Raw genomic sequence first — 25,694 nt, forward strand, 5'->3', positions numbered from 1 at the left:
AGAGTACATGTATACACGCAATATTACTACAAGACACTACGCGACCTAGAAAGACAACCTACCTGGACTTAGGCCGGCCTGCACGAGCTTCTCCTCGGTCAAGTAGTCCGAATAGAGGAAGCCTACCGATGCCCAGGACAACATCATTTTCCGAGTTTCGGGGTCCAACTCGGTCCCAGGGTCCTGGATGGCACCCCTCCAAGAAGTGGGGAAGGGCTACCCCTCGGGGTTACGAACCACGAAATAATCCCGCTTCCTGGCGGGAATCTTATTTGGTAGCTCATGCAAGAGCTTATAACTACGGCGGGGAGAGAGGTAGTAAAAGCGCCTCTCCGGTGGAACCCCAGGAGTGGCATTTTTTATACAAAGAATAGAGGCAAAGATGTCAAGATTCAAAGAAAGACAGTACTCATAACACAAAGATATAGTTCCAACCATGTTCCGAATAGCGTTGGGATGGAGCTGATCGATGGCGACGTTAAAATGGTTTAGAACCTCCACTATTAAGGGGTGCAAAGGGAGACGTAGGCCAGCCTCGAGCTATTCCTGGAAGATAACTATGTCATTGGGACCATGCTCCCAAGGGAAGTTGCCAGTGGGGAGGCTGTAAACCAGGTTCCCAAGGAGGTGAAAATAGCGGATTAGAGACCTGAGTCTCTCTGCTGTCATGGAGTAAGGGCCGAAAGTGTCAGGCTCCCTCCCCCGGGAAGTAGATGCTACATCACTTCCCTCGAGCTCGAGGGAGCATAGCCATCCTAGTTATCGCCCCGGTGGTAGGTGTGGTATGGGTACCCAGACATGGTTCGCAGTGATTGGGACTCACCGGAGAAGACGAAACGGAGCATTCTGAGAATCAAACTTGGGACCTCTCGCATGATTGGGGTAGTGACGGCTGCACGACATCTGGAGTTAAGAGCCGCTTCAGCACGTTTTCGGTATTCGAAAAGTCAGAAAATCCCCTCATTCCCGCGTAGGCATTTAATATGAGTAGTCAATCAAGTTTGAATTTCGGTCAAATCAATCTGTCACACTCCATGAACTCCTCGCACTAAGGAAGCACTCTTAGCTCGAGGAGTGGGGGGCAATTGATGAAGGATGATTTGGCCCGACCTGTTGAAATGATGACATGTGGACCTGACTCAGCATGAGCAACAACTCAGCAGCCTGGCCTAACCGCAACCAAGTAACCAATTTGTGGAACAGCTCGCTACGTCATTGCTCTCTATAGGGGGAGCTCGCTACAATGCGAGCTCCAGATCTCCCGAGCTACTGAAGAAGGGAATACTCCAAGATTATTTCAATTCACGAGCTAGGGAAACCAGCTCACTCAGCACCTGGGTGGAAGAACTACCCCAAAGACCAACCTTGATGAGGGTCACCTCGAAGTACCCCTAAGGGCTTGCTACAAGGTAGCTCGCAGCTACAAAGTAACTTGCGACTGTGATGCGATGCTCTCAAGAAGCTTCCATCTGACAAGGCCGTACTCGTCAGACTGTGCCACGTCTCCCGACTGACGGAGCAGTCCTTGCTCGATTGACAGTCTGCCCCACGTCTCTCGACAGATGGTGGCGTGCCTGTCCCTTCGGAGATGTGTCACTTAACTGCGCAGGAAGTATGTTGTAACGATCACTTGTGTAGCTCTGGCAGGTAATGGCTGCGACAGGAGCCCAGTGGCGGTTATGCCAGATATGACAAGAGCGCCCCTATAAAAGCCCTTAAAGCGGAGAGACACGCTCTCTCTCGGAATTAGATCTAAACTTGCACTCTTACTTGCTCATGAGCTAATCTCGAGACATAGTGATCTAGCGTGATCTGCACTCTTAGCCTTCTGTATTCTCTCTTCTTCCTCCTCAGCATTCTAACTTAAGCTTCGGAGTATTCCCGCTGAGCAAATCCCTGGGAATCCTTCTTCATTTTCTCAAGTGTCGTTCTTTGCCAACAAGGAACTAGTCAGCAGTCAGCTAGGAGTGCCTAGATCGTATCGCATCAGAGTCCATGTAATAGGTTGAAGAACACGCCTTGTAGGTTGCCATTTGTACCCTACTTAGCTTGGTGGGTCCTCAAAAGAGGTCATTTCTTATACGAAGGCCCTTTAGGTCGGCTAGGCTAAGGTACTTTAGGTTGGCCTTAGGTGAAGTGCTACTAACCGCCCTACCAGGGTGATTTGCTTATTTAGTGCCAAGGTATCACCTGGATGCCACATATCGTGATATTATTCGGAGGACCAAATTACCCTTCATCATCTACAATGTCAAATCATCTAGTTTAATATGTGTTCACCCCAACCTGACTATGGCTGCCCTGATGGATTAATGTGGGCTTGCCACTTAATCTACTAACATCTCTAATCCTACTTCAATTTTACTTAACAATGCATGTACATCTCATGGGGCCTGACTAGTAGAAATATAAAAAGTATTGTAGAAAAATGCTGGAAACAGTATCAGCATCTAAAATGGCCATAGGGGTTCTCATAAAAAATCGAAAAACTGAACCAAACCAAATATATGGTTAACTAAATAAGTCAGTTCGATTTTGGTTTAGTGTTTTTGAAAAACAGAAGGTATCCGTTTGATTTTGGTTATCTAATGTGAAAAACCAATTCTTAACTGAAGCGACTGATATATACAAATACGTATATTGTTTTATTATTTTTATATTATAATTATAAATATTTAAATTTCAAAACATTTATCCAAGTCATTTCTGGCCCAAGTTTAGGAAGTAATATTTTTATGTTTTAAATGGTAATGAGTATTGACTGTCCTTGGAATGTTATTACTCATGCCTGCTTAAGGCTGTGTTTAGTTTGAAATTAAGGCTGTATTTGTTTAAGGTCTAAATGTGAAGCGGGGTAAATTCTAGACTCCCGTTCAATTTTACTAAACGTTTGGATGAAATTTTACATCGAAAATCGGTGAAAAGTTGCCACCGATAAAATCCATGTAAAACTCCATCTTCCATTGTTCATCATCGCCTTGAACTCGTCAAAGCTAACGTTTCCATCACCGTCGGGCATCGATGGAGCTGATCATCCGCCTGCAATCATCAACTGTATACGGCTCTCCCAACCCATTCAACACCATTTGCAACTCCACCGCCGAGATCAACCCGCTCTTGTCCATGTCATACAAGTCGAAGGCGTCCTTCAACTCACTCAGCTCATTACTTCTCTTCTTTGCCCCAATTGTTCTAATCTCTGTCGTTTTCGGTTCTTAGCCGAACCTGTCTCACCCTCTGCTCTCGTTTCTCTATCTTCCTCCTGCAATTACGGAGCTGTGAAGGTACGGGCGACGGCGCCTCTTTTTCTTTCTTCGTTAGGTGCTTGCAAGGTCTCCAAGAGTTGGAACTCAGGACATGTAGGACGATTGCGGATGGGGTCTTGTTACGATTAGCTGAACACGACAACTCTCTCAATTCTTTCCTTATATACGATGGAGGTGGCAGGGACGATTTCCACCAGTTTATAAGGCGATGCAGCTCCACCCTGCAGAAGCTTGACCTGCGTTTGCCTCTCGACCTCGATAACGACCACCTCTCTGCTGTAGCGAAGAACTTTCGTGGTGTCAGCCTTCGGCTCCAAAGTTGCTGCCTTGTCACAGGTGAAGGACTCAAGACTCTTGGGACGGCCATGATCGCCGGACTTGAGGAATTGGCGCTTATTAATTGACGTGGTCGAAAGAGAACCTGGATTGTTAACCACCTTGGGCTACAGCCTAAAAGTGCTCAGGAAGTTGGATTCTTTCAGGTCGATGAATCCATTTCCATCGGTGTCCATCTCCTCCATCATGCGTTTAACTTCATCCGCTGACACCTCGGTGCCGAGGGCTCGTAGGACGTCGCCGAGCTCCTTGGAGGATATCTTACTGTCATCATTCACGTCGAATCGTCTGAACACTCTCCCAATCTCTTCCCTCTTCTCAGCATCCAGTGCAATTGAAGAACCAGATTTCTTGGATTTGGGCTCCGAGAGCTGCTGTACTTGTTTTCTCTGATCTTCGTCATTACAACTACCGACCAACCGCTTTCGTTGTTCGGATTAGCGAAAAAAGATAGAAAAGAGAAGGGTAGGCAGTGAAATGCTTAAATTACTTGATCCTCCAAACTACCCCACATTTTTTTCTATTTTCTTATTCACTTGTTCTTGGCCATCAATAACAAACAATATCCCCATTGTCATCGGTGTTGATTTACCAGTGTCGTCAGTTCCACTCGCAGAGTTAACATGTGAGTTTTATTTTTTTTGCTTTCCCTTTTCCTCTTTTCTAGGAATCCGCCATGTTGGGTGTTGCCTTTCTTTTTCTCTTTTCATTCTTCGTGAATCAATAACCATGAGCATTTTTTAAACTGGCAACTGGATATAAAAAACTGAAAAATCGAACCGATTAAAAATAGTTAACCGATTTTTGTTTTAAATTTTACAAATAACAAAGGGCAGGTTCGGTTCAATTAGCCCCTACCACGTACAAAGCATATGTACATTTACTATTAGGCTGTGCTTGGTTATAAGGAAAAAGTAGGAAAAGGAAGGGAAATGTGGGAAAAAGAGAGTATCAATACCAGTACTCGACCACTATAGGTCTAATATGTTATAACTAGAGGTGTAAAGTGGGTCATGCCATGCTGCCCTCTACGGTGAAAAATTTAGGGGGTGGCCCGGCATGGCCCACAGCACAGGCCCATGTAGGTTCGCACTATGCCGTGAGTCGGGCTGGCCCGTGGGTCGAGACTTGGGCCAAGTCGGACTGTGCATCGAGCCAAAGTTATTTATTAAAAAAAATTGATAAAAAACATAAAATTTTAATTTTATATGAACTTTGTGTATAAAATTGCTTATATATACAATAATTAAATAAACTAGTATAATAAAATTAAAAAAATATTATTTTATTAATATATTATATGCTATATATTATTATATAATTATAATTTATATGGGTAATGCTGGCCCATGGGCGGCAAACGGCATGGCTCGTTTAATTGTATCGTGCCATACCGGCCCATGGACCTAAAACCCTAGGCCCAACACGGCCCACATGGTCATACCGGGCCTGGCATGGCCCATAGACTGTTATGCCAAGCCATACCAAACTGATCCAAATTCCTATAGGCCACGAGACACAGCCAGATTTACACCTCTAGTTATAACATTGGGATTGTCAATGTACCAAGTTTTAGGTGGCGTTCAGTAGCGTCGTATTGAATAACACTGAAAATTTTGCTTTTTCAACGATTGCAGGTCATTCAGCTAAACCTCTGAATCGATCCTCCAAATGCCCCAAAAATCCTATGAATCATTCTGTGATTGAACTAGCTCTGAGTACGTTCAAAGATAGTGGACGAAAATCACATGCCAACTGTGCCCTTAATAAAAACCATAAATATTTGAGAATCTAAAGAATAAACCAAGAGCGATCAGGCGAAAGTGTGAAAACCAAGATTTGAATGTTTCACATTTCATGTTTCTCCAATGGTGGCAACATGGACAAAAATGATGGGTTTCTTCTCCAATGGCAGCCACCCCTTCTCTTCATTTTTAAAGTGCTTGATCAAATGCTCAATAGAGTTCCAAACTAATAAGAAGGTCCAACATTCAATAGATGGATTTCAATTGATTGTCATTTGCTGTGGTTTTGAACGTGAAGGCACAACAGCTTGACAGGCAACTAATATTGCAGACTTACCGCTGTCTTCGATGTGTATCAAAAGCCACCGGTGCCTCTAGTATAATTGTTAAGGCTTCGCCTAAGCAGGTGCCCAGTTTGGAGGCTTGTCTTGCCTAATCATCAAATAGTTTTGTATATTGTGTTATAAAATATTTTTATGTTTTTAATTTTTTGAAATTATAATTATTAAATAGGTATTATTAAAGTAAAATATTTATTTTGTGTGTTTATATATTAATTTATTTTTATTGTTTTTTTTAGCATTTAATCAATATAAACATTGATAAATACTTTATTTAACATTGAAATACTTCAAAACCTGAACGAATAATGAAGAACTTAAAATTGTGTCTAATCAATACATTATCTTCTTCCACATCTTCTTCTTTTGTTACAACAAAATAGGGGTTCAGCCCCTATATTTTTAAAATTTTCTTTTCTTTTCCTTTTTTTATAAATATGTTGATTTTCTATACTTTAACATAAAGTTTATAATTTTTTTATGAAAATTATGGATAATTATTATTGAAATATGATTATGGAACCTAGGGACCTACCCTAGGATATATGTTTTTCAGTTAAAACAAAAAAAAAAAAAAAATCCATCTCCTAAGTACCACCTAGGCAATTAGGTGATAAGGCGCCCCCTTATTGCCTAGCCTCGCCTTGGCATCTTGAAAACTATGTTGGTACTATTGTCATCTTATATAAGGGCTTTCGGCCATTGGTTTGTCCATGGCCATTTTCGGTGTCAGTATAATTAATAAAATATTACAATATTTATTCACTTATTACTTATTTTATACTATTTATATTATTAATATTATTTTTTATAACATTAAACTTTTTTATTAATTTTTAATATCTTATCATTTTTATTTTTTTCATATTTGTTATAATAGCATAATATTTTAATAATTCTTATTTGTTATTATGTAAATAACACTTTAGGGATAAATTTGTAAAATGCAAACTTTTCAGACGTCACAACATTCAAATTACTAAACTACTCCACCATGTTTATATGTCAGCAAAAGAAGAAAAACAAATTTTTCCAGCGTATACTTTTAGGTTTGGATGATGATGTAACAATTTCCTGCATGCATTAAAAAAATTGGGATCTATGCTTACAAGGAGCAAAGAAGAGAATTCCCCATTTTGAAAAAGCCTCACGATCTGTTACATTGTTACTTGCAACTAATAACTACTCTGAGGTGCAGTCTAAATGCAATGGATTAGGACATAATTAACAACCCCAAAGGATTAAATGGAGTCAATCAAATTACCCCGCTAATATTTATGATTAATTTTGATGCTTCTATCATACCCAGCGGGAATTTTCCGTTAAAACTGAAAAACTAAATTTAAAACTTTGGTTTCAATTTTTTCGGTTCGGTTATTTTGGTTTTCAAGTTATGAAATTTGGTTAACTAAAAAACCAAATTAGTTAAACTTTATATTTATAATATATAATATGTTAATATATATTAATGGATTAAAGAAATTCAGTTTTAACTGAAATAACTGAAAACTGAACTGAAGATTTTGGTTTTTCATTATTTCAGTTTCAGTTTAATCTTCCATTTCAAAGTTTGGTTTTAAAAATTTGGGTTATTCAGTTCGATTTTTAATCGAATAAACCCATTGCTCACCCCTAAACTTGCATCAATTGCGAATAGCTATATCTAAGGTAACATCTCAAGAGTACAAATATGTTTCTAGGGAGAATGAAAAATCATAGTAGAAGGATGTAGAGCTAGAGATGATATCCAAGTAAGCAAAAGAGCTTGGTCTACAAAGAAAAATAATGGAGGGAGACTCTTAAGCTTATTAGAGAGTGCATAAATAAGAAAAGTTGAATTCCCATAGACAATAAGAGGTTTTATCAGTGATACAACAGCATTATAAGCTGAGTTTGTTCTGATATCAATCATACATGGGAATGGACTCAAAACTCTCTGTTAAACCTCGGTCCAGTAGTTGAAGATGATACTTGCGTCGTTTGCAGTGCAATTGTATTTGTACTAATACATATATATGAGAGTGCAAGTGAAAAGAATGTAAATTTTGATTTAATTTTTTTAGTTTGAAGAGTCTTGCTTTACTTTATTTGTACTGTAATCCAACAAATTAAGGTAAAAGCTAAGAAAATCTCCCCCATTATTGTAATTTAAATCCCTCTCTTGTTGCAAAACATTAAAAATAAAGTTGTGAATTCCCAACCTAGAAACATAAAGATGAAGGACGGAATTATTCATCTTTATTTCGATTCAAATCTCTCTTTCTAAATATATGCTTAATTCAACTATAGACATCTCCGCCTGTGGTTGTATGCCAATTTGTAATCATCATTATCCAACTACCCTAACTATATGTCAATTTATATCGATCAACATATATAAACGTTTCAGGTAGAAACAATAATGGTACAAACACAACTTAAATATTCTTCTATATGTATATATACAGGTACGTGTGCCATTAAAAACTAAAAGGGGTAAAAAGTTGAAAATACATATGTTTAAATTTTAAAAGGTTTTTTAATTGTAAATTTTTAAGGCCCTGAATCATTAAATACATATATATTTATAGATAAAAAATATGGATAAATTTCTTAAACTACGTTTATGGTTTAACTAATTGATTAAATATAACCCAACTGTTTAATTATTGTCCAACACTATCCCTAATTCGTTCCTCCCTTTTGACTACTGTTTGACTATTGTCTAACACTCTCCCTATTTCCCAACGGTATCAACACTATCCCTAAATATGTTTGACTATTGGATGAAACGTCTGTTTTGCCCTTAATTCGCTCCTCCAGTTCTTCATCTTCCTCATTCTAGTCTTTGTTGCGCAAGTCCAAATCCAGTCATCCCGCCTCCAATGCCAAAACTATTGGGTCCCATTAGGCTGTTCAACTTTGCACTGCTTGAGATAAGCATTCTCGATTTCAATATAGCTCTTTGATATTGGTTCGCTGCTGCGTCGAGTGGGATGAAAGGAGAATAGGGCGGGTCAAAGGTGGAAGAAGAAGAAGAAGAAGAAAGAAAGAAAAGAAGATAAAGGGGAGTGATAGAAAGAGAGAAAAAGATGTCGGAGAGGAGAAGGGAGTGATGCTGCTCCGCCACTATGCCAAGATTGGGAGGGTATAAAGCACCGGAGCAAATCAAAACCAAGAAGCTCGCGAACTTCTCTCTCTCTCTCTCTCTCTCTCTCTCTCTCCTGGAAGTCTGGAACTGACTAGAAGCTCGCAAACCTCTCGGATCCCTCAACGACCCTTCGACACCCCTAGGACTGCGAGATCTTCATTCACAAACCCTTCAAGCAGTTACAACCTTCCCTCTCAAGCCTCCGACATTCCAATTGAACCACTACAGCTCCACGAAATTGCACAGAGCTCACCGCCATAGAACAAAGCATGTCTGAGCATTTCCTATTGTCTGTTTCAACAAACAAAGAGACAGAGCTCCACTGTCATGGAACAGAGCATGTCCAAGCACACAAATGAGTCTAAGATCGAAAAGGGGTGGTCACGACGATGTACAGTTCCGGAGGTTCTGGGTTGCTGTGTGCAGATCGGAAAGGAGGTATGGATTAAGATCTAGGTCTTGATCACCAAATTCCGACGAGCTTCAAATGATGCTAGAGGAGCGGCATGAGTCAAAGATTTGGACTCTCATATGTTTGTGATCTGAACTCTCATATCTTCAGAACTGCTTCTAGGACTGTGAAGGCCATTCTTTCTAATTCCAGGAGGGGTGGCAATGCCTTGATTGGCAGTCCACTGTATCAGGAAAGAGGTGAGGAGAGAGAGAGAGATTTAAAAGGGTATTTTTTAAATTTAAAATAAAAAATATTGGTCACGTGATGTCCTATATGACTGAGTGAGATAGGTTAATAATAGGGGAGGTTTTAGTCAATTGTCAAAAAACTTAAGGGCACTCTAAGACAATAATTAAACAGTAAGGGTCTGTTAGTCAATTAGCTAAATAGTAGGGGTAATTTGAGAAATTTGCCCAAACATTGATATTATATGATGCTATTAAAATAATATGTTCCGATTTAACATAAACTTATATATGGTCAATTATATAGTAGATATATAAAAATCAACTAATCAAATGATCTCTTGAAAACGTCACTTTTTGAAGTAGGCTTTTAGAAAAGTGCTTTTTTAGCCTTTGGCTGATTACTAACTTGTTTTTCTTATTCTAAATAGCTAATTGCAAACATAAAAAGCAAAATGCACATTTTTAATGAAAAAAAAAAAACTATTTCAAGCTTTTTTATTAAGGAAAATTGTCTAAAACTCACCATAACTTTTCAAAACGTCCTGGAAACCCCATGCCAATAACTTGACATTAAACAGACCAATGAGTGTTAATAGACTACCATTTTCCCTTTGTTATATTCAGTCATTTTTCAATATTTCAGAAGTATCCCTATTATTATTCCACCCAAAACCCATTTTTCAGCTTCATTGTAATACTTTTGAGCAGTACAATGAGAGCAAAACGTCTCTCAAAGAGTATAAATCTTATATATATATAAGGCACTTGGATGCTTAAGGGCATTTTAATCAAAACAATATATTTAATAAGGCTGATTTGTCATTTAAGGGCAGTTTGGTCATGAAAATTGCATTTATGTTAACATCGACAATTTAGGTCAATGTACACTAAAAATACTCTTAACAGATAGATGGTGACTTGGTGAGTTTTGAGATCAAATCAGGCCCTACAAAAGGGCGCCCCAGAATGTCCCACAGCACATCTCTGCCGTGTATTGGGGAGTGGGGACATCTCCCAATGATAAGTATCAGAAATTATAAAGTATGACCGAGAGATGCTCTCAATTCAGGGCGGAGATGTACTGTAGGACATTGTGGGGCGCCCCTCTGATTTGAAGTCGTGAGTTTTGTAAAATAAATAAAAACTCATGCCCAACATGGGGCTGGGTGGGCGATCTTTGGAAAATAAAAGTGATGACGAGTTAATTTAAGAGAAATGCTAACAATTTGCCTCCCTGTTTTTTTATTTTCTCTGAGCAAGACTTTTAACATCTCTCATAATTGGAGAAGCAATCCCAAACATGACTTAATATGAAATGAAGGGTTTTTCAAGAGTAGTCCGAAGGGAGGAAATAGAATCAGAATTGAAAAAGGAAGTGAATTAAGATGTAACGAAAGGGAAATTAATTAACATGCATATGGATATATGGAAGTATAATTTCGGAATTCGGATTGACAACCCACACATGAATAATAATCAAAATGCTTGGATTTTCTCAGGGGGCCTTGCCTTGTATTCTAGCATGTGTAAACCCGACGCATGCATCCACAAAATCCTCGTCGATGAAATCCGTGGAGAAGATCTGCAATCGATCCTCACAACCCCGAGAGATGCACTGCGATAGAAAAAGCCTTCCATGTACATGGATCCTTCTAGTCACCGGCCACACACACACTATAGGGTTATCGGCCTGTGGCGTCACCGTATTCTCCACCCTGTAAAAGAATTTCCTATTTGACACAGGTGGCTGCTCGCTCAAAAACTGGAGGTTGCTCTCGAACTTGGTCGACGGCAAGTCGGTATCGATCCAATTGTCCCTCAAGTAGCCGGCACTCCATAGTGGACCGCCGGCCTTGGGCGGATCTGCTTTCTTTGGCTTCCACACACATATAATTCTCTTTGGCAGCAATTCCGCCACCGTCTTCTCAAACACACGGTCATCCTGGTGGATCAGGAACTCGCCCAGTTGTTCTTCCAAGTACTTGTCAAATTCAGGTGGGTCTTGGTGTCCATATTCTGTGCGCATCTCTAGAATGATTATCTCTGATTGGGTCTCAGCCAGGAACTCCTTGATGTCTTTGATGACAACTTCAATCCCATACGTGATCAGGATGCCATGGCACACCTGGCGATCCTCCTGAACTCGGATGTCCAGGACCCTGGTACCCCTTACGAGCTGTTGGTAGATTGACAGAGTCTGGCATTGCCCAAATGGGCGAGTGATGAATGGGACACCAATTTTGTCAGTTGCTGAGTCATGGGTACCCGGCCAAACGATCTGGTTTATGCGAAGTTTCTGCGGATCGAGGCCTGACATCCAATTCTTCCGATCTGGAGGGCGGTAATCGAATCCAGGGAATTCGTTACCCGAGTTGAGGTGAAGATCGGTGAGAATCTTCTTCTCGCGCGATATGGCTATTCTACGCTGCACCTGTTTGGAGAACAGGATACCCATTGTTAGGATCGGAGAAGAATTCTTCTGATTCTTCTCCTTTCCTCTTGGTGCGCATTGCAGGGAAGAAGATTTAGTTTGTCTGGGTTGTATTACTATCATATTTATACGGCACTGTTATACGTTCAAACCATGAAAATCCTTATTTAAAGGGTCACCAGTTCAACCGCGCGTGAGGTCTTGTCCGACTGTCTGAGTCCTACAAGTTACAAAACAACATGGATAGAACGATAGGTTTCATGGTTTGGGATGTTGATCGCTGATCAGTGGACACCGGATCGAGGTTATAAACTTTTATAATAATCCTTAGCTTTTTTGAGGTTGGTCCACGTGTTTGGCTGTCCAAAGATGTCTCTACTCTGAGATGTCGGAGTACTCTCTACTCTTAGGGCACTCCGGTTAGATTGCTTTCTGTGATTTATTTTAGTGCTGCAATGCTTACTTCTTGGTGCACACCCACTCGCCACTTTCACTTCCATACACCGTTAGCCCACTCAACCCAAAAGATTTATGACTTCTTTTTTGTTTATGGTAAATGCCGAAACCTTCTCTCTCTTTTCAAAATTGGATTAAGACTTTCCTTGGCAGAGTTATGCCTAAGGGGTTAGTCATTGCTAATTCTTTACATTTCCAAACAGTGGACGATGCGGGATTTTTAAGACATTCTTCCAATAATCTCTCACATGAAATATATTTGAGTCGTCTTTTAAAACAGAAGAAGGTGCGGGTTCATGTTATTTGTTTCCGCCATTAACTCAGTAGAAGAAGATGCAGGTTCATCGCCTGTGGACGTGTATGTATCTAATATTAGATGTTTATCACATTAATTTTTTAAACTTGCAGTTGAAGTCAAAACCCTTCTCTGTGAGAAGAAAAAGATGGGTATGGGTTTCGGTGGTTAGAGATGGTTAAGAATAAAGGACAAAATTGAGTTTTTAAAGTATTATAACAGTCAGGCACTATTACACGTATGTGAATGGAATGTGGAAAAAATAGGTAAGCCCAAGAGGATATCAAGTCATCCACTGACACCGGTAGCCAAGACCATCAGATAACATTCTCGTTGCCTAAGTGCACGTATGATCCAGAACTTTGTGATGTTGATGATATATACCAAGTATTTAATCCAGAGCATTCAATCAGTGATACAGCATACTCATAAATTATCCCAATAACATGGTCAATCTTTCTGTTATTTTTATCATCCGGTCATTTAAGCTTTAGCTCCTGATGAAAAAATGTGATTGGCATGAGAGATTTAAGTCCTCTATGTATACCATCTGGATGATACGGACAACATCCTTGGTGCTGCTGCGTTGCAATGAGAGGTCAAGTCCTCTATGCATACCGTGTGGATGATATGGACAACCCATTGAAATATGATCCAGAGCAAAGAAACGAAAGACAAATAGCCGGACAAAAAGGGAACAACCAATAAGAAAAATAATTGTTGGGCAAATTTTTGTACTTTAATAATTGTTTGACTTGCTACACTGCAACTTTCAAGTTAAAAATCCAAGCCAGCTTTCTCAATAGATTCTTTCAGTACAAATATTACAAACACAAAAAAAAAGAAAAAAAAAAACTCATTGCTATTACTTGTTTACTTGCTTTGCTTTGAATGTGTAAATGTGAAAACAGAGAAGAAAATAAAATGAGAAGAGAAGCAAGTAAAAGGGAGTAGGTTTGAAGAGAGAAAAAGTACGAGGCTTGAGCCTCTCTCTGTTATGTAAATATGTCTGCATTACAAACAAAATGACCATTATACTCCTGCTTGTGTACCCTCTATAACAGCACTGATTGACCCATATAACTTCCCCAAATAGGAAAGAAAATTATAGACTGCCCAATACACTTACAAAACAAGTATGAAAATAGAATATTAGCAGTCTAACAATATCGAAACGTTATAGCTCATATTTCCACATCATCTCTTTAACTGGGTCTGTAATCCTCACGATCGTAGGATTGATTCAGAAAGTCAAAATCTGCAACTTTCATTTCTTCCTATATTTTGAAGTAGCCCATTTGAAGTAACCACAGTTTGTTTCTGGATTAGATGCAGGTCCCTGAAAGAAATCAACAATTCGTGGATTAGTCTATAGCAAATTCACTTGCACCTTCTACACAGACAAAAGAGAAAGCAAAAGGTAACCATATAAGTGCTCCCAAGGAAGATACAATTCTCAACCCCAAGTGCTGTAGACATAAAGGATATCTATTATTATTTATTTAAATAACTAATACTTAACAACCCTTTCTTTTTTTTTTTTTTTTCTTGTTTTCTATTTTTTCTGGACGGCTTGGGGGAGGGGGATAAGGAGTGCCACATGAGAACTGATTAGTAATACCAACTTAAGAATTAACCCAAAGAAAAATATAATCAGCAACATAACTACTTGAATTCTTGGCATCTTTAAAATGCATATACAAATATGAATAATAAAATTAGGACTTTACGACCTTTATGTTACCACTAAAATTTACTTTTGGACTATCAACAGCTTTAACTATTTTAATTAATCAATATCCATATATCCCTTGTTGAGTTAACAGTATAAAACAATGAAACTATCACATTAGTGATAACTAGAAGCTGAAAATACCAACTCAATGTACCCCCATGTGTTAGTACCTCGGCACGAGCGCAGACATAAAACCTACGACCCAAGTTTGGACCTTCTTTCTTCACTACCCGTGTAACACAAGGCTCACTATGGCCCTTGCATAGAGGTACACTATTCTGCATGTGCTCTTGGATCCTTTGCCACTCCAACAATGCAACATTGTTTTTCTCCTTTCCAGAAGAACCACAACCATTTATATTTGCATGATAAGGAGCAGGTGGGGTCGTGTTCAACTCATTCTTCTTGCAGATACTGCTTTTATCATCACCTAATGGCGTTTCACTGGGGAGAATCATTTCTCCGGTTACATGAGGAGAACCAGCCTTTACATCTGACTTGTCTACTTGAACAAGTGAAAAATCAGAACCATCGGTATCAAAGACATCATGGTTAAGCTTTTTCTTGAAGAATGAGCTCAATGTGAGTTGAGAACAATTACTATGTCTTGCCTTTTTTCTGGTTTCCATGCACTCAAAAGATATTAATTTTGTAGCTTTACTTCTCGACATTGTCATAGTGTTCTCTGAAGCCATACTAGAAACATCACTGAAATGTTCATTTTTTCTCAAACCAAAACCTTGAGACTCTTCATTTGAGGCAGGAACCTTTTCATCTGAAAATGAGCTTTTTGCATTCTCACTGCAACTCTCCACTTTAATGTTTGCATCTGAAACTACTTCTGAGACACCATCATTTTTATCCCGTGCAGCTACATGTCTTTTCATAAGCAATGACTCTGTATCAGGGTAATTATTTAGAAAACTTGTAGACGTAAATAAAAGGCACATACATCAAAAAATGAAAATACGATAATTACTGCACGAGGAAATGTGGTTGAGAAGTACTAAGAACTCTTGCTCATAAATTCACAATGTACAGAAATATGAAAATGGCTCAAAATTTAAAGCATGAATTTTGCTTTCCTTCTCGCCTTTTCAGCTCATTTAATTTACAAAGGATACAGAAACATATTTACAATTACAACGATAAATAAATATTCAACAAGAGAAAGCAATAGAAATTGAGTACCAATTATATGTTAGCTACATGTTAAAAAGAACCTTGCTCAATTCACTGCAAAACACTTGATTCTCGTTTTTTAAGTGAATATGCAGCCCTAGATAGATAGGAAAGAATGCCATGTGTAATTGTAGCTAGGATAAGGTTGATGATGATGATTGTTAAGTAATTTAACACAAAGAGGGCAAAACCAAAAACTATGTCACTGGCAAGGGAAATACCATAAACAGGGAAGGATTCCAACCAGATGAACAACACAAGCAGTGATATCTCTTAAAGGAATCATAGCAACCAAAGTAGCAGTCCTCAAGACCCTAAATCAAGTAGAAGACAGCAATCCACCTGTAAACTTGACAGTCCCTAGTAATCATATGGGCATCAAAAATATAAGGCTGTCCCTGAAAAAATCTGAGATAATAAAGACCTACTAATCCCCATATTGTTTTTTCTGCTCCAGTTCTCTTCTTCAATTATGTTATTGTCATATTGATGTTAACCCGTCTTTGGAGTTTACTTGTTTCTATATTCTTAGTAGATACAAGTATTCAAAAAGAACCCAAAGCATTCAAAAGCTAACCATATTAATTTTTATCTATTCATGAAACAAATTTCTGCATTTGTCTCTATAAAAGAATAAAGCAGTTTGTCAAACCTTCTAATCCATGATTCCTCCAATCCCAAGTCAGTCCCTCATTTGCATTTGTTAAACACAAGATTCTTCTTGGCAAATAGAAAAGTTAAAACGCCATAACCTAAACCAGTACAAGGGTAAAGTCCACATGTATACCAAATAACAGCCTTAGTTCTGAAATGTTAGCATGTCCTAAGAGTCCTAACCTATGTTCTTGCATATAGCCCAACAAGTTACAGGAAATATTTTAGAAGAAAAATGTCCTGTAAATGCTTTAAAAACATAGAAACCATTCCCAGGTAGGGGTGATTATTTGTAGCCCAGCACAAAATCCTGGCGTGGCCCAGCCCAGCCCATCCTGCAATATATACATACATATATGTGTTCTTTTGTACTATATATAAATATTATAATATGGCACATAATACAAGTTATATAGAATATTTTATATAATACAAAATGTTATAATACTTTATATTAAATTATATATAGCATAGGCCCGAAGCCTGGACCAGGCCTAGGCCTAGGCCCAGGCAGGCTATAGCCCTTACCATGGTGCTATGCCCAGCCTGAGCCTGGCTCATCATCACCCCTATTCTCAGGTATAGGTGCCATGTCTTTTCTAAGAAGTAGGAACAAACAAGAACAACAAACACAATGCATTTGTCACAAAGGATGGGGAAATTTTGCATACCAATAGTCTGTTGGAACCCATGGACTCCAGGCACATATCTAGCAGATAAAAATGGAGTATCATGCTGTGAAAGATTTGGAATTTCCATTAAATTGACAAAAACAGGAACATGATCTGAACCTTCCAATTTGATACTTCTTCCTCCTTTCCATCTGTACATTGGACAACAGAAAAGGAAATATCAATACAATGAAATAAATAAATACAATTTAATGGGGATAGACTAGGGGTGATCATGGGTCAGGCCAGGCTAGGCCGAGCTTAGCACCTATGATAAGGGGCATAGTCCTGACCTGCACCCTAGGCTGATTTATAAGTATCATATTTACTATTTGTATACATATAAAATAATAACAATACATACATATGTATATTCCAGACCAGGCCTAAAGTATTGGAGCCAGGCCTGGGGCCCAAGCCAAGCCTGGACGGAAAACCTAGGCCAAAACCTGGAAATTACTAGGCTGGGATTCTATACCAGGCTAGAAGTGATCACCCCTAGGCCCTAGGATAGACAGAATCCTACTGTAGGAGTTGCCATTACATGGTTAAGACCGTCAAGAAGCAATGCTAGTGGCTGTGAGTTAAACCTGAGCTTAATGCTGTATGCTTATAACCAAACTGATGCAACGCTAGTGGCTGCAGTTATCGGTTTCTTTGTTTTGTCCATTTTGCCCAAGAGACCCATTCTTGTAACTGTACATACAAAGCCTCTCTTGATAAAATAAATTCTCTTGAAGGACGGGGGTTGATCATTTTAGACACCCTTAGTTCTGTTTATTTATTTATTCTTTTAATACAATTACTTGCATCTCATCTTGGAACCCTAATTTATTTAATATTATTTGGTCGAGATGGTATCGGAGACTACAAAATAGAATTATGATGCTTCAGACCTTTATTTAACAAGTTTCTTAGTCTTTTGTTGGTGACAGCCTACTTATATTCAGAGCTGGTTTCAAGTCTGAAGTCAAGATTTTAAGAGTGACCATTTTGAATTTCCGATTGGTTTATCCAAATAAGGTGAGTTTATTGTTTTCAATCGGATTCTCTTTCAGCTATTAGAGCCCTTAATGGGCTGGATTCTAGTATTTATTTTGGTCTTCTTATAGTTGGCTTGATCAAATTAAGTCTATTTCTATGGTATTTGTTTCTATTCAGTTTGTATATATTTCTCGTTCAATTTGTTCATTGAGAATGGATTTTTGTTCTATAGAAATAGAAATAATGTTTGGGTAACTAAACTATTTCTTACCCGTGTTTTGAACTGTAAATTTTTCATCATTCCACTATTTAAGGTAAACAGTAGAAGTGAACAACATAACTACAAATATAAAATAAATAAAATGGAAATAATTCGGCCACTCCTAACAAATGTTATTAGTTTTGATGAATGAATGGTGTTGCTTTTTTGGAATTTGGAAATAGTAGAATATTTGTGTAAGAAAATAGTAGAATTAACAATAGAAATAAGTTGTAAACACTAGAATATCTAGTGCATATTCAAGAAGTCGGAAAGTCAACAATGGTGTTTCTGGTCTTGTTTAGGTGTTTAGGGGTTGTGCTGTGTTAGCCTTTAGTTGCATGTGCTTAGTCCTTAGCCTTTAGTCTTTGTCAAGTGTTTCTTGTTATGCTCTGTTTCCTATGGGTCTCTTTTGCTCTCTGTGTTTGTCTTTTATATTCTACCATTTCCATTCTCAACTATCAAATTGATAATCAATGGTAGATTTCTAACAAATGCAAATAAAACCAATGCATGCAAGACTGACTCTCCCAACTACCAAGCAACAGAAGTTGTACAAATCAAAATTGCAAACAAATTTCCTTGTAATTACCATCTACAGAGTTTCTGTTAAATTTTCCAAAAAGAAAACTATTACATACCTCATTTAAGGGACTTTGGTTGAAATTGCAAAACAAATTAAACAAATAAGGCCATCAGAAAACCTTTCAGCCGAGCTTCCTTTACCTCCGAAACCACAGATTAATCAGCCATGAAAAGGCAATTATTGACAATTTCCTAAACCTGGGTACACTTCCAAGGTCTACCTTGGTCCCATCCTTCAATGTTATAGTAATATCTCCCCATTCACCAATAAAATGTGGCACCACTTGAACTTCCTTAATCACTTTGTAATAGAAATTGCTCCTGTCTTGCCCCATTAGTAATGGGTTTGCTTTTGCTACTTGTACATGTTGGTTTAGAGAGGAAGTTGGTGGAGGATAGTTGGTGGACAGATTAGAGGAGATTTGCAGGGTTTGGGGGGTTGAACTTGCACAAGGGATGGAAACAACTGGGGTGGAAGCCACTGTTGGATTATTTGTTTGAGAGAAGAGTGTGTGGAGACTGACAGGCTGTATATCCATTATCTCACCTTGCTTGCAATGTGTTAGATTCTCTGATTTTGGGAGAATAATTACGTTTTAGGATTTAAGACCTAACTCCAACCAAAACAGGTTGGGAGAAATGCAGAGTAATCTACTAGTGTTTTAAGCTAGTTACCGTTATCTCTATCTCTCAAAACAAGGGTTGGGAGAACTACAGATCAGAGGACCAAAAAACAGAGCGTCCACATGTCTACAACAAAGAAACAGCAAGAAGACAGCCATACCTGTGTAAATGATTTTGGTTGGAAAAAAGCCGTCGGAGATGTGTTTCTGGCCATTCACTGTCCTTGACTCAGCGTTCACCTCCCTGGGTTATGCATTGGTAGAGATGAGGTCAGAGGAATGATGAATGAACATTATGGCTTAGAATTTATTATTTTGAGCGGAATGACAAAAATGCCCCTACTCTCACGTGAGAATGTGGCACACGTATTTGTAATTAATAAGGGACGTTGTGGGAACTGCGCATTCCCAGAGAACATGTTCTTTGAGACTGCCGATTTGTCACTCCCAAAGAACACGTTCTTTGGGTGCTGTTTTCACGCAGGAATGGCTCGTTTCTTTCGTTTTATTTTTGCCAAACATGTTTTTGTTCTGCAGGAATGCCAGAAATAGCAGAAACACTCTCACGGAACGTTGCCAAACAGGGACTTAGCTGCTCACTTATTGGCTCAAGAAGCCAGGTCTAGGAATGGTTTTTAGTGTTGGTGGAATTCTCAACTTTTATGGTTGAACCAAGTATGTCCCCGATCTCTAATATAATAGTTTATTTATCTATCCAACCTCAGTTGAAGTCTCATTCTGAAGACACAAAGGAATTTCATTAAAGAGAACTACCACATTGCTCAAAAGGTAAGAAGCAAGCTAAAGATGGTGCAATCAGATTCCAAGATAGAATAATACAAACTCCTATTTCATGGAGTTAAGGTTACAATAATAACTGGAAATCACAAGCCCTGGACATCCCTATTCAACCTGATTCCTTGTCACCCTTCCCGTCTGGCCCTAGCTACAGAGTCTGCTAATTCATTTGCACTTCTAGGCACCCAGTTGAGTGAGCTACTAAATATGGTGTCCAAAGAGTGTGCCTGTCTCACCACCATCCTGACTTTCCAAGGAATCATATCTTGTTTCCTCATCCACCAAATTATTATTTGGCAATCTCCCTTTACCTTCATGTTCTCCAATCCTTTCATAATCATCAATTTTAGGCCCTGAATCAAGAGTCCAACTATAGTATATTAATGAATATTTGCAACACGTTAAATCAAGATTTCAACCAATCATGTTAAAGACACCACATGACCTACTTTTCAACTGTGACATGTCATTTTATCACTGGTTCACATTTTTTGCTTCATGGTGCAGTCCATGCACCATAGATTTTGCCCTGAATCAAAGCATGTAGTTCAGCCCTTATAGAATTTTCAAAGCCAATGGGACCAGAAAAGCTAAGAAGAATGTATCCATTGTGATCCCTGATTATACCCCCATTCCCCAATCCCTGGAACTCCAAGATTCCCAAGACTGCACCCATCAAAATTGAACTTTGAGCTTCTTCTCTACTGGCACCTTCCAACTGATCATTACACAAGCTACTCTGGAAGAAATGATATGGTACAGGTCTTCTTGGAAAGCAAAGGGAAAGGAAAATCATTGCCTTGAGATTCTTCACATCTTAAATCTCATGAGTTCAAGGAAATTTGGGTATATATTACATTGTAAGAAGAATTTATGTGCAAAAACCATTAACACATCGTGATTGAATGCAAAGCATGCCTTTACAAGTGTTGAAATAACTTAGTTTATTCTGGTTATTTTATTCAGTTTATTTTTCTTGTTCTGTTTAGAATAACTTAATTTTTATATTCTGTTTATGTACTGTAAGTGCTGCAGGGGCATAAGAGTCCTTTCCCCATCTTTTAAGTGTCGCCGTATATAATATAATATATTCTGGCGCCGCCAGAACAGATTTGACTCCCAAACACTTTCTCTTCTCTTCTCCCTCTCAGATCTCTCCTCTCTTCTTCCTTAATTCTTTTGTACTTTTCTGCTAATATGGTATCAGAGCAGTGCTACTGGGTTTGAGAGCATATCGAACAAGTGTTTTTTTTGTTCTTCATCTTGCTGTTTTTCCAGACTGAGGTCAGAAAAAGATAACCTACGACTGATAAAATTTTTTTTTGTACTTCCTTCTTCCTTCTCTTGGTCGTTTACCAAGAAAAAATCATATGAATCAAGACTGCTGAATGCTGCCAGAGTGGTTGTTAGGTTCAAACCGCTTTTCTGTGGATCGTGTGATCCTATACCTGAGAATGAAACACCTGTAGGTCTCGTATGATCTGTTTTTTACCCGTTTTGGCGCAATGACACTGTTGTATGGTCTCTCCTAATAGCTGGTGGGTTTGGTTGATCTGGAGGAATGGTGGACTGTGACTGTTGGTCTGTGTTCAGACTGTCCAGACTGGAGTGTGTGCATCTCTGGTGTGCTTTTAGAACTATTTTTGGTGTCAAGAGGGATCTTAAGGTGTGTGTGGAGGCTGAATAGTGAACTGAACCATGTCCTCTGAGAATTCTGCAACTTCTTGAGTTTCTAGAGGTTAAAACAAAATGAGTGGGGAGCTGGATATGAGTTTCCTCATGCCTGTAATTCCCTTTGATGGACTAAATTACCTTGAATGGTCTAGGGGAATTAAACTCTACATTACTGCTAGGGGGAAAATAGGGTATATTAATGGTGAAGTGAAGGAACCAAAGGCTGGACGTATTGAACATAACAAGTGGAACCAAGAAAATAGTATGATGATGTTGTGGCTCTTGATTTCCATGTTGCCACAAGTAAGGAAGGCATTCATATGGGCTGAAACAGCTTGCGAAATTTGGGAGCAAGCAAAATCTACCTATTTGGAGCACATGCACTATGCAAAGATATACCAACTACAAGATGAATCCTCCACTTGCAAGCAGGGGGAGAGTATTATTCAGATTTGACATCAATCTAGAAGGAACTGGATCATTATCAAAGTGTGAATTGGAAATGTGATGATGCAAAGGCCTACAAATCACTTGTCTCTCAGCAGCAAGTATTTGCTTTTCTTTTGGGGCTAAACCCTATGTATGGGTCTATTAGGGTGAAAATCTTGGGAAGTAAGGACTTACCTTCAATCCAAGAGGTTTATGCCTTAGTTCAGTCTGAAGAGAGTAGAATAAGTGTGATAAATGGTACAAAGGGGGAGCCAATTGCATTGGCAGTCCGGGGAGGTACTAGTGCAAATGGCGGAGGTTCTTTTAAGAAGGGTGATATGCAGAAGAGAATAGATGACAAAGACAAACTTTGGTGCACCCAGTGTCAAAAGTCCAAGCACACTAAAGACATGTTGGGACCTCCATGGGAAGTTCAAGTGGGCTCAGGAATTAAGTAAGAAATCAACATCTGATCAGAGTAAGAAGCCAGCTCAGCAGACTTAGAAGAAATATAACTCAGCAAATGTGGCATCTCAAGAGACTAGTCCCACGATAGTCCCCTAGTTCTGATCCCAATGAAGAGATTATCAATTCTTTTAGTGACCATTTGGAATTATATGGTAAAACACTTCGCCAGATGGATTCTAGCCCAACTCCTACCTCCTTTGCATCTACATCAGGTAACTCTTACCACTTGCTTCCATGTGTCATCTTATACATCCGATTCCCCCTAAATAATTGACTCTAGAGCTTCAAATCACATGACTAGTAAGTCAAATTTATTTCAAACATATAACCTCCTCTCTAAGAGAGATAAGGTGAGATTGACCAATGGGTCATTCTCTACCATAGCCGATCAAACAACCATCTCCCTTCCTCTCGGCCTTACCCTCGCTAATGTGTTACATGTTCCAAAATTGCCTAGCAATTTACTTTCCATTAGCAGTATTACTCACTCTTTGAATTGTTCAGTAACTTTCTTCCCTTCTTGTGTGTTTTAGGATTTGACCTCGAAGAGGACGATTTGTAGAGGAAGCATGGTGGATGGTCTCTACGTGTTGGAAAACAAAGCCGGTCTTATGGCTACAGAGTCTTTGAGTTCGTCATGTGAGAGTCACACCTACTTATGGCATAGTTGTCTTGGTCATCTTTCTTTTTTTTTATAAATGCCTTGGTCATCTTTCTTTTGAGTCATTAAAGCTTATGTTTCCAAAGTTATTTAAGTCTTTGTCAGTTAAAGAGTTTGATGTAATCTTAGTTATGTGTCGTAGGGGCACTTTTTCCATTTTTACCTTTTATGTTTTATTAGTCACCCTAACTTATAAATACGAATTCTGGCACCGCCAGCTTATGTTCTCAATCTAAATCTTCTCGCCTCTTATTTCTCTCCTCTCTTCTTCTTCTTCTTCTTCTTCTTCTTCTTCTTCTTCTTCTTCTCTCATCTCTTGATCGAGATCTTTCTTCTTTGCCGAAATCATGGTATCAGAGCAGGTCGGTGCTCTGTAAATTTTTTTTTTGGTCGATGACATCCTCTGTGTTCACTCGACTGAGAATGAAGAAACCAAGTTCTTTCTGAATCTCCCTCTCCAGTTCTAGGCAGAAACTCAACTAAGTGATTGCAAATGATTGTTCTGGACCTGAGAACCCATCGGTTGGATCTCCCTCTCCTATTCTGGGCGAAAACTCAATTGAAGTGATTGCAGAAGAGTCTTGATGACTGGTTGAGTCCTTCCAAGAGGTTGGTGGCTCCTTTTTCTTCTATTCCCTTTATTACTATTGGACTGGAAAACCCAAAAACCACTTGAACTGTACTCGGACAGTTTTTTTTAACCTTTTTTCTTTGGTTCTTGGCACTGGTACCAAGAACAAGTTGAGGGTTGCCTTGACCGAATGGTATAAGGGAAGTTTAACCCCTTCTTTATGGGTCAGATGATCCAGAAACATGTGAACTTATGGAATTAGTTGTAGGTCATGAGTGACCTGGTTTGGTTGACTGTTACGGCAACAGTGCACTGATGCTTGTGGCTTATATTAGCCTTGGAGAAGTCTGTTACACCTGTGAACTTGTTCAGATGGCTGGTATAGCAGAAGAGTACTAATACGCCCGATACGGGGCATATCGTATCGTATCTTTTACAAACGATACAATCCGAAACGACTGTTTCCAGGTGTTCCAAACCCCCATTTTTTTAATAAAAACCAGCCTATAATCTTTCTAAAAAACCAAAGTTTGAAAAAAAAATTAAAAAAAAGTGTTTTGGCCATTTCTAAGTACCGATACAATACGACCGAAACTCGTATCGTATCGATACTTTGAACCTTGGATTTAGCAACCTCTAGAACTTCTTTCAACCAAGGAGGAACAACAGTATTGACTCCATGAGCTTTCCAACAACCATTACTCCCTTAGATGGCAAAAATTATTTGACATGATCAAAGGAGATGCAGTTGTACATCACAGCCCGATGTAAAACAGGATATATGGAAAAGTGAAGGAACCTAGGACTGGTAGAGCTGAATATGATAAGTGGGACCAGGAAAACTGCATGATTATGTCATGGCTCTTGACAACTATGGTACCATCAGTGAAGCAGAACTTTATGTGGGCTGAAACAGCCAAGAAAATATGGGAACAAGCAAGGTCAACTTACACCGAACAGAGGCACTATGCTAGAATCTTGCAATTGCAAGCCAAGTCTGCAACATGTAAACAATGGGAAAGAAGCTTATCCACCTACTATTCTGCCCTCACATCTATCTGGAAAGAGTTAGATTACTATCAGAATATTGACTGGGAGAGTGAAAAGGATGCCAAAGCCTACAAACAGTTAGTGACACAGCAGTGGGTATTTGCCTTTCTGTTAGGACTTAATCCCATATATGAACCCATTCGAGTTCAAATTTTGGGCAGCAAGGATCTTCCCTCTGTCCAAGAGGTGTATGCACTAGTTCAATCCGAGGAAAGTAAGAAATCTGCCATGAATCCTCCCAAGGGAGAGACCATTGCCTTAGCCACAAGAGGTAATATAAATTCAGCAAGAAAGGGAGATGATCAGAAAATGGTTGATGATAAGGATAAACTGTGGTGCTCTCATTGTCAGAAATCCCGACACACATGGGAGACATGTTGGGAATTGCATGGCAAGCTGAAGTGGGCACAAGACTTAAATAAGAAATCAGCACAAGAACAGAACAAGAAACCAAATCAGAAAAGGTTCACCTCGGCTAATTTGGCCTCTCATGAGTTGCAGAGTGGAGGAACTACTATGAACTCTCAGGATTAACCCCCTAGGTTTGATCTTAAGGAAAATATTATCACTGCCTTTCGTGACCATTTGGAGCAATATGGTAGGGCCCTCACACAAACTGATTCTGGACCAACTCCTTCAACCTTTTTTGCCTCTTCCTCAGGTAACTTAGCTTCTACATTCCATGTGTCTGCTAATACCTCTGAATCC

At 39.0% G+C, this 25,694-nt stretch overlaps 2 protein-coding genes across 11 annotated transcripts in view; both read right to left on the reverse strand.

Moving 5' to 3' along the window:
- Window positions 1–10,814: 10,814 nt before the first annotated feature.
- LOC148876382 (uncharacterized) lies at window positions 10,815–12,164 on the reverse strand. The gene has a single exon (XM_088978956.1). It carries the CDS (start codon window positions 12,012–12,014, stop codon window positions 10,956–10,958), a length of 1,059 nt encoding a protein of 352 aa, XP_088835082.1. The 5' UTR covers window positions 12,015–12,164; the 3' UTR covers window positions 10,815–10,955.
- Window positions 12,165–13,597: 1,433 nt separating this feature from the next.
- LOC148876383 (endonuclease/exonuclease/phosphatase family protein) overlaps window positions 13,598–25,694 on the reverse strand; it is a 39,022-nt gene continuing 26,925 nt past the window's right edge. For 8 of the 10 annotated variants that reach the window (XM_088966707.1, XM_088966714.1, XM_088966713.1 and 5 more), the window contains 3 exons: window positions 16,885–17,036; window positions 14,548–15,275; window positions 13,598–13,981 (listed from right to left, as the gene is read on the reverse strand). In XM_088966707.1, coding sequence (XP_088822833.1) covers window positions 13,910–13,981; window positions 14,548–15,275; window positions 16,885–17,036 — 952 coding nt within the window. In that variant the 3' untranslated portion in view covers window positions 13,598–13,909. Of the gene's footprint in view, window positions 13,982–14,382; window positions 15,276–16,884; window positions 17,037–25,694 lie in introns of those variants that run through there. The other 2 variants (XM_088966705.1, XM_088966704.1) reach the window with 1 other exon arrangement.

This window comes from Nelumbo lutea, chromosome 1 (assembly GCF_056320005.1).
Source record: "Nelumbo lutea isolate HS-2025 chromosome 1, American lotus-T2T, whole genome shotgun sequence".
In the NCBI taxonomy this organism is placed as follows: domain Eukaryota; kingdom Viridiplantae; phylum Streptophyta; class Magnoliopsida; order Proteales; family Nelumbonaceae; genus Nelumbo; species Nelumbo lutea.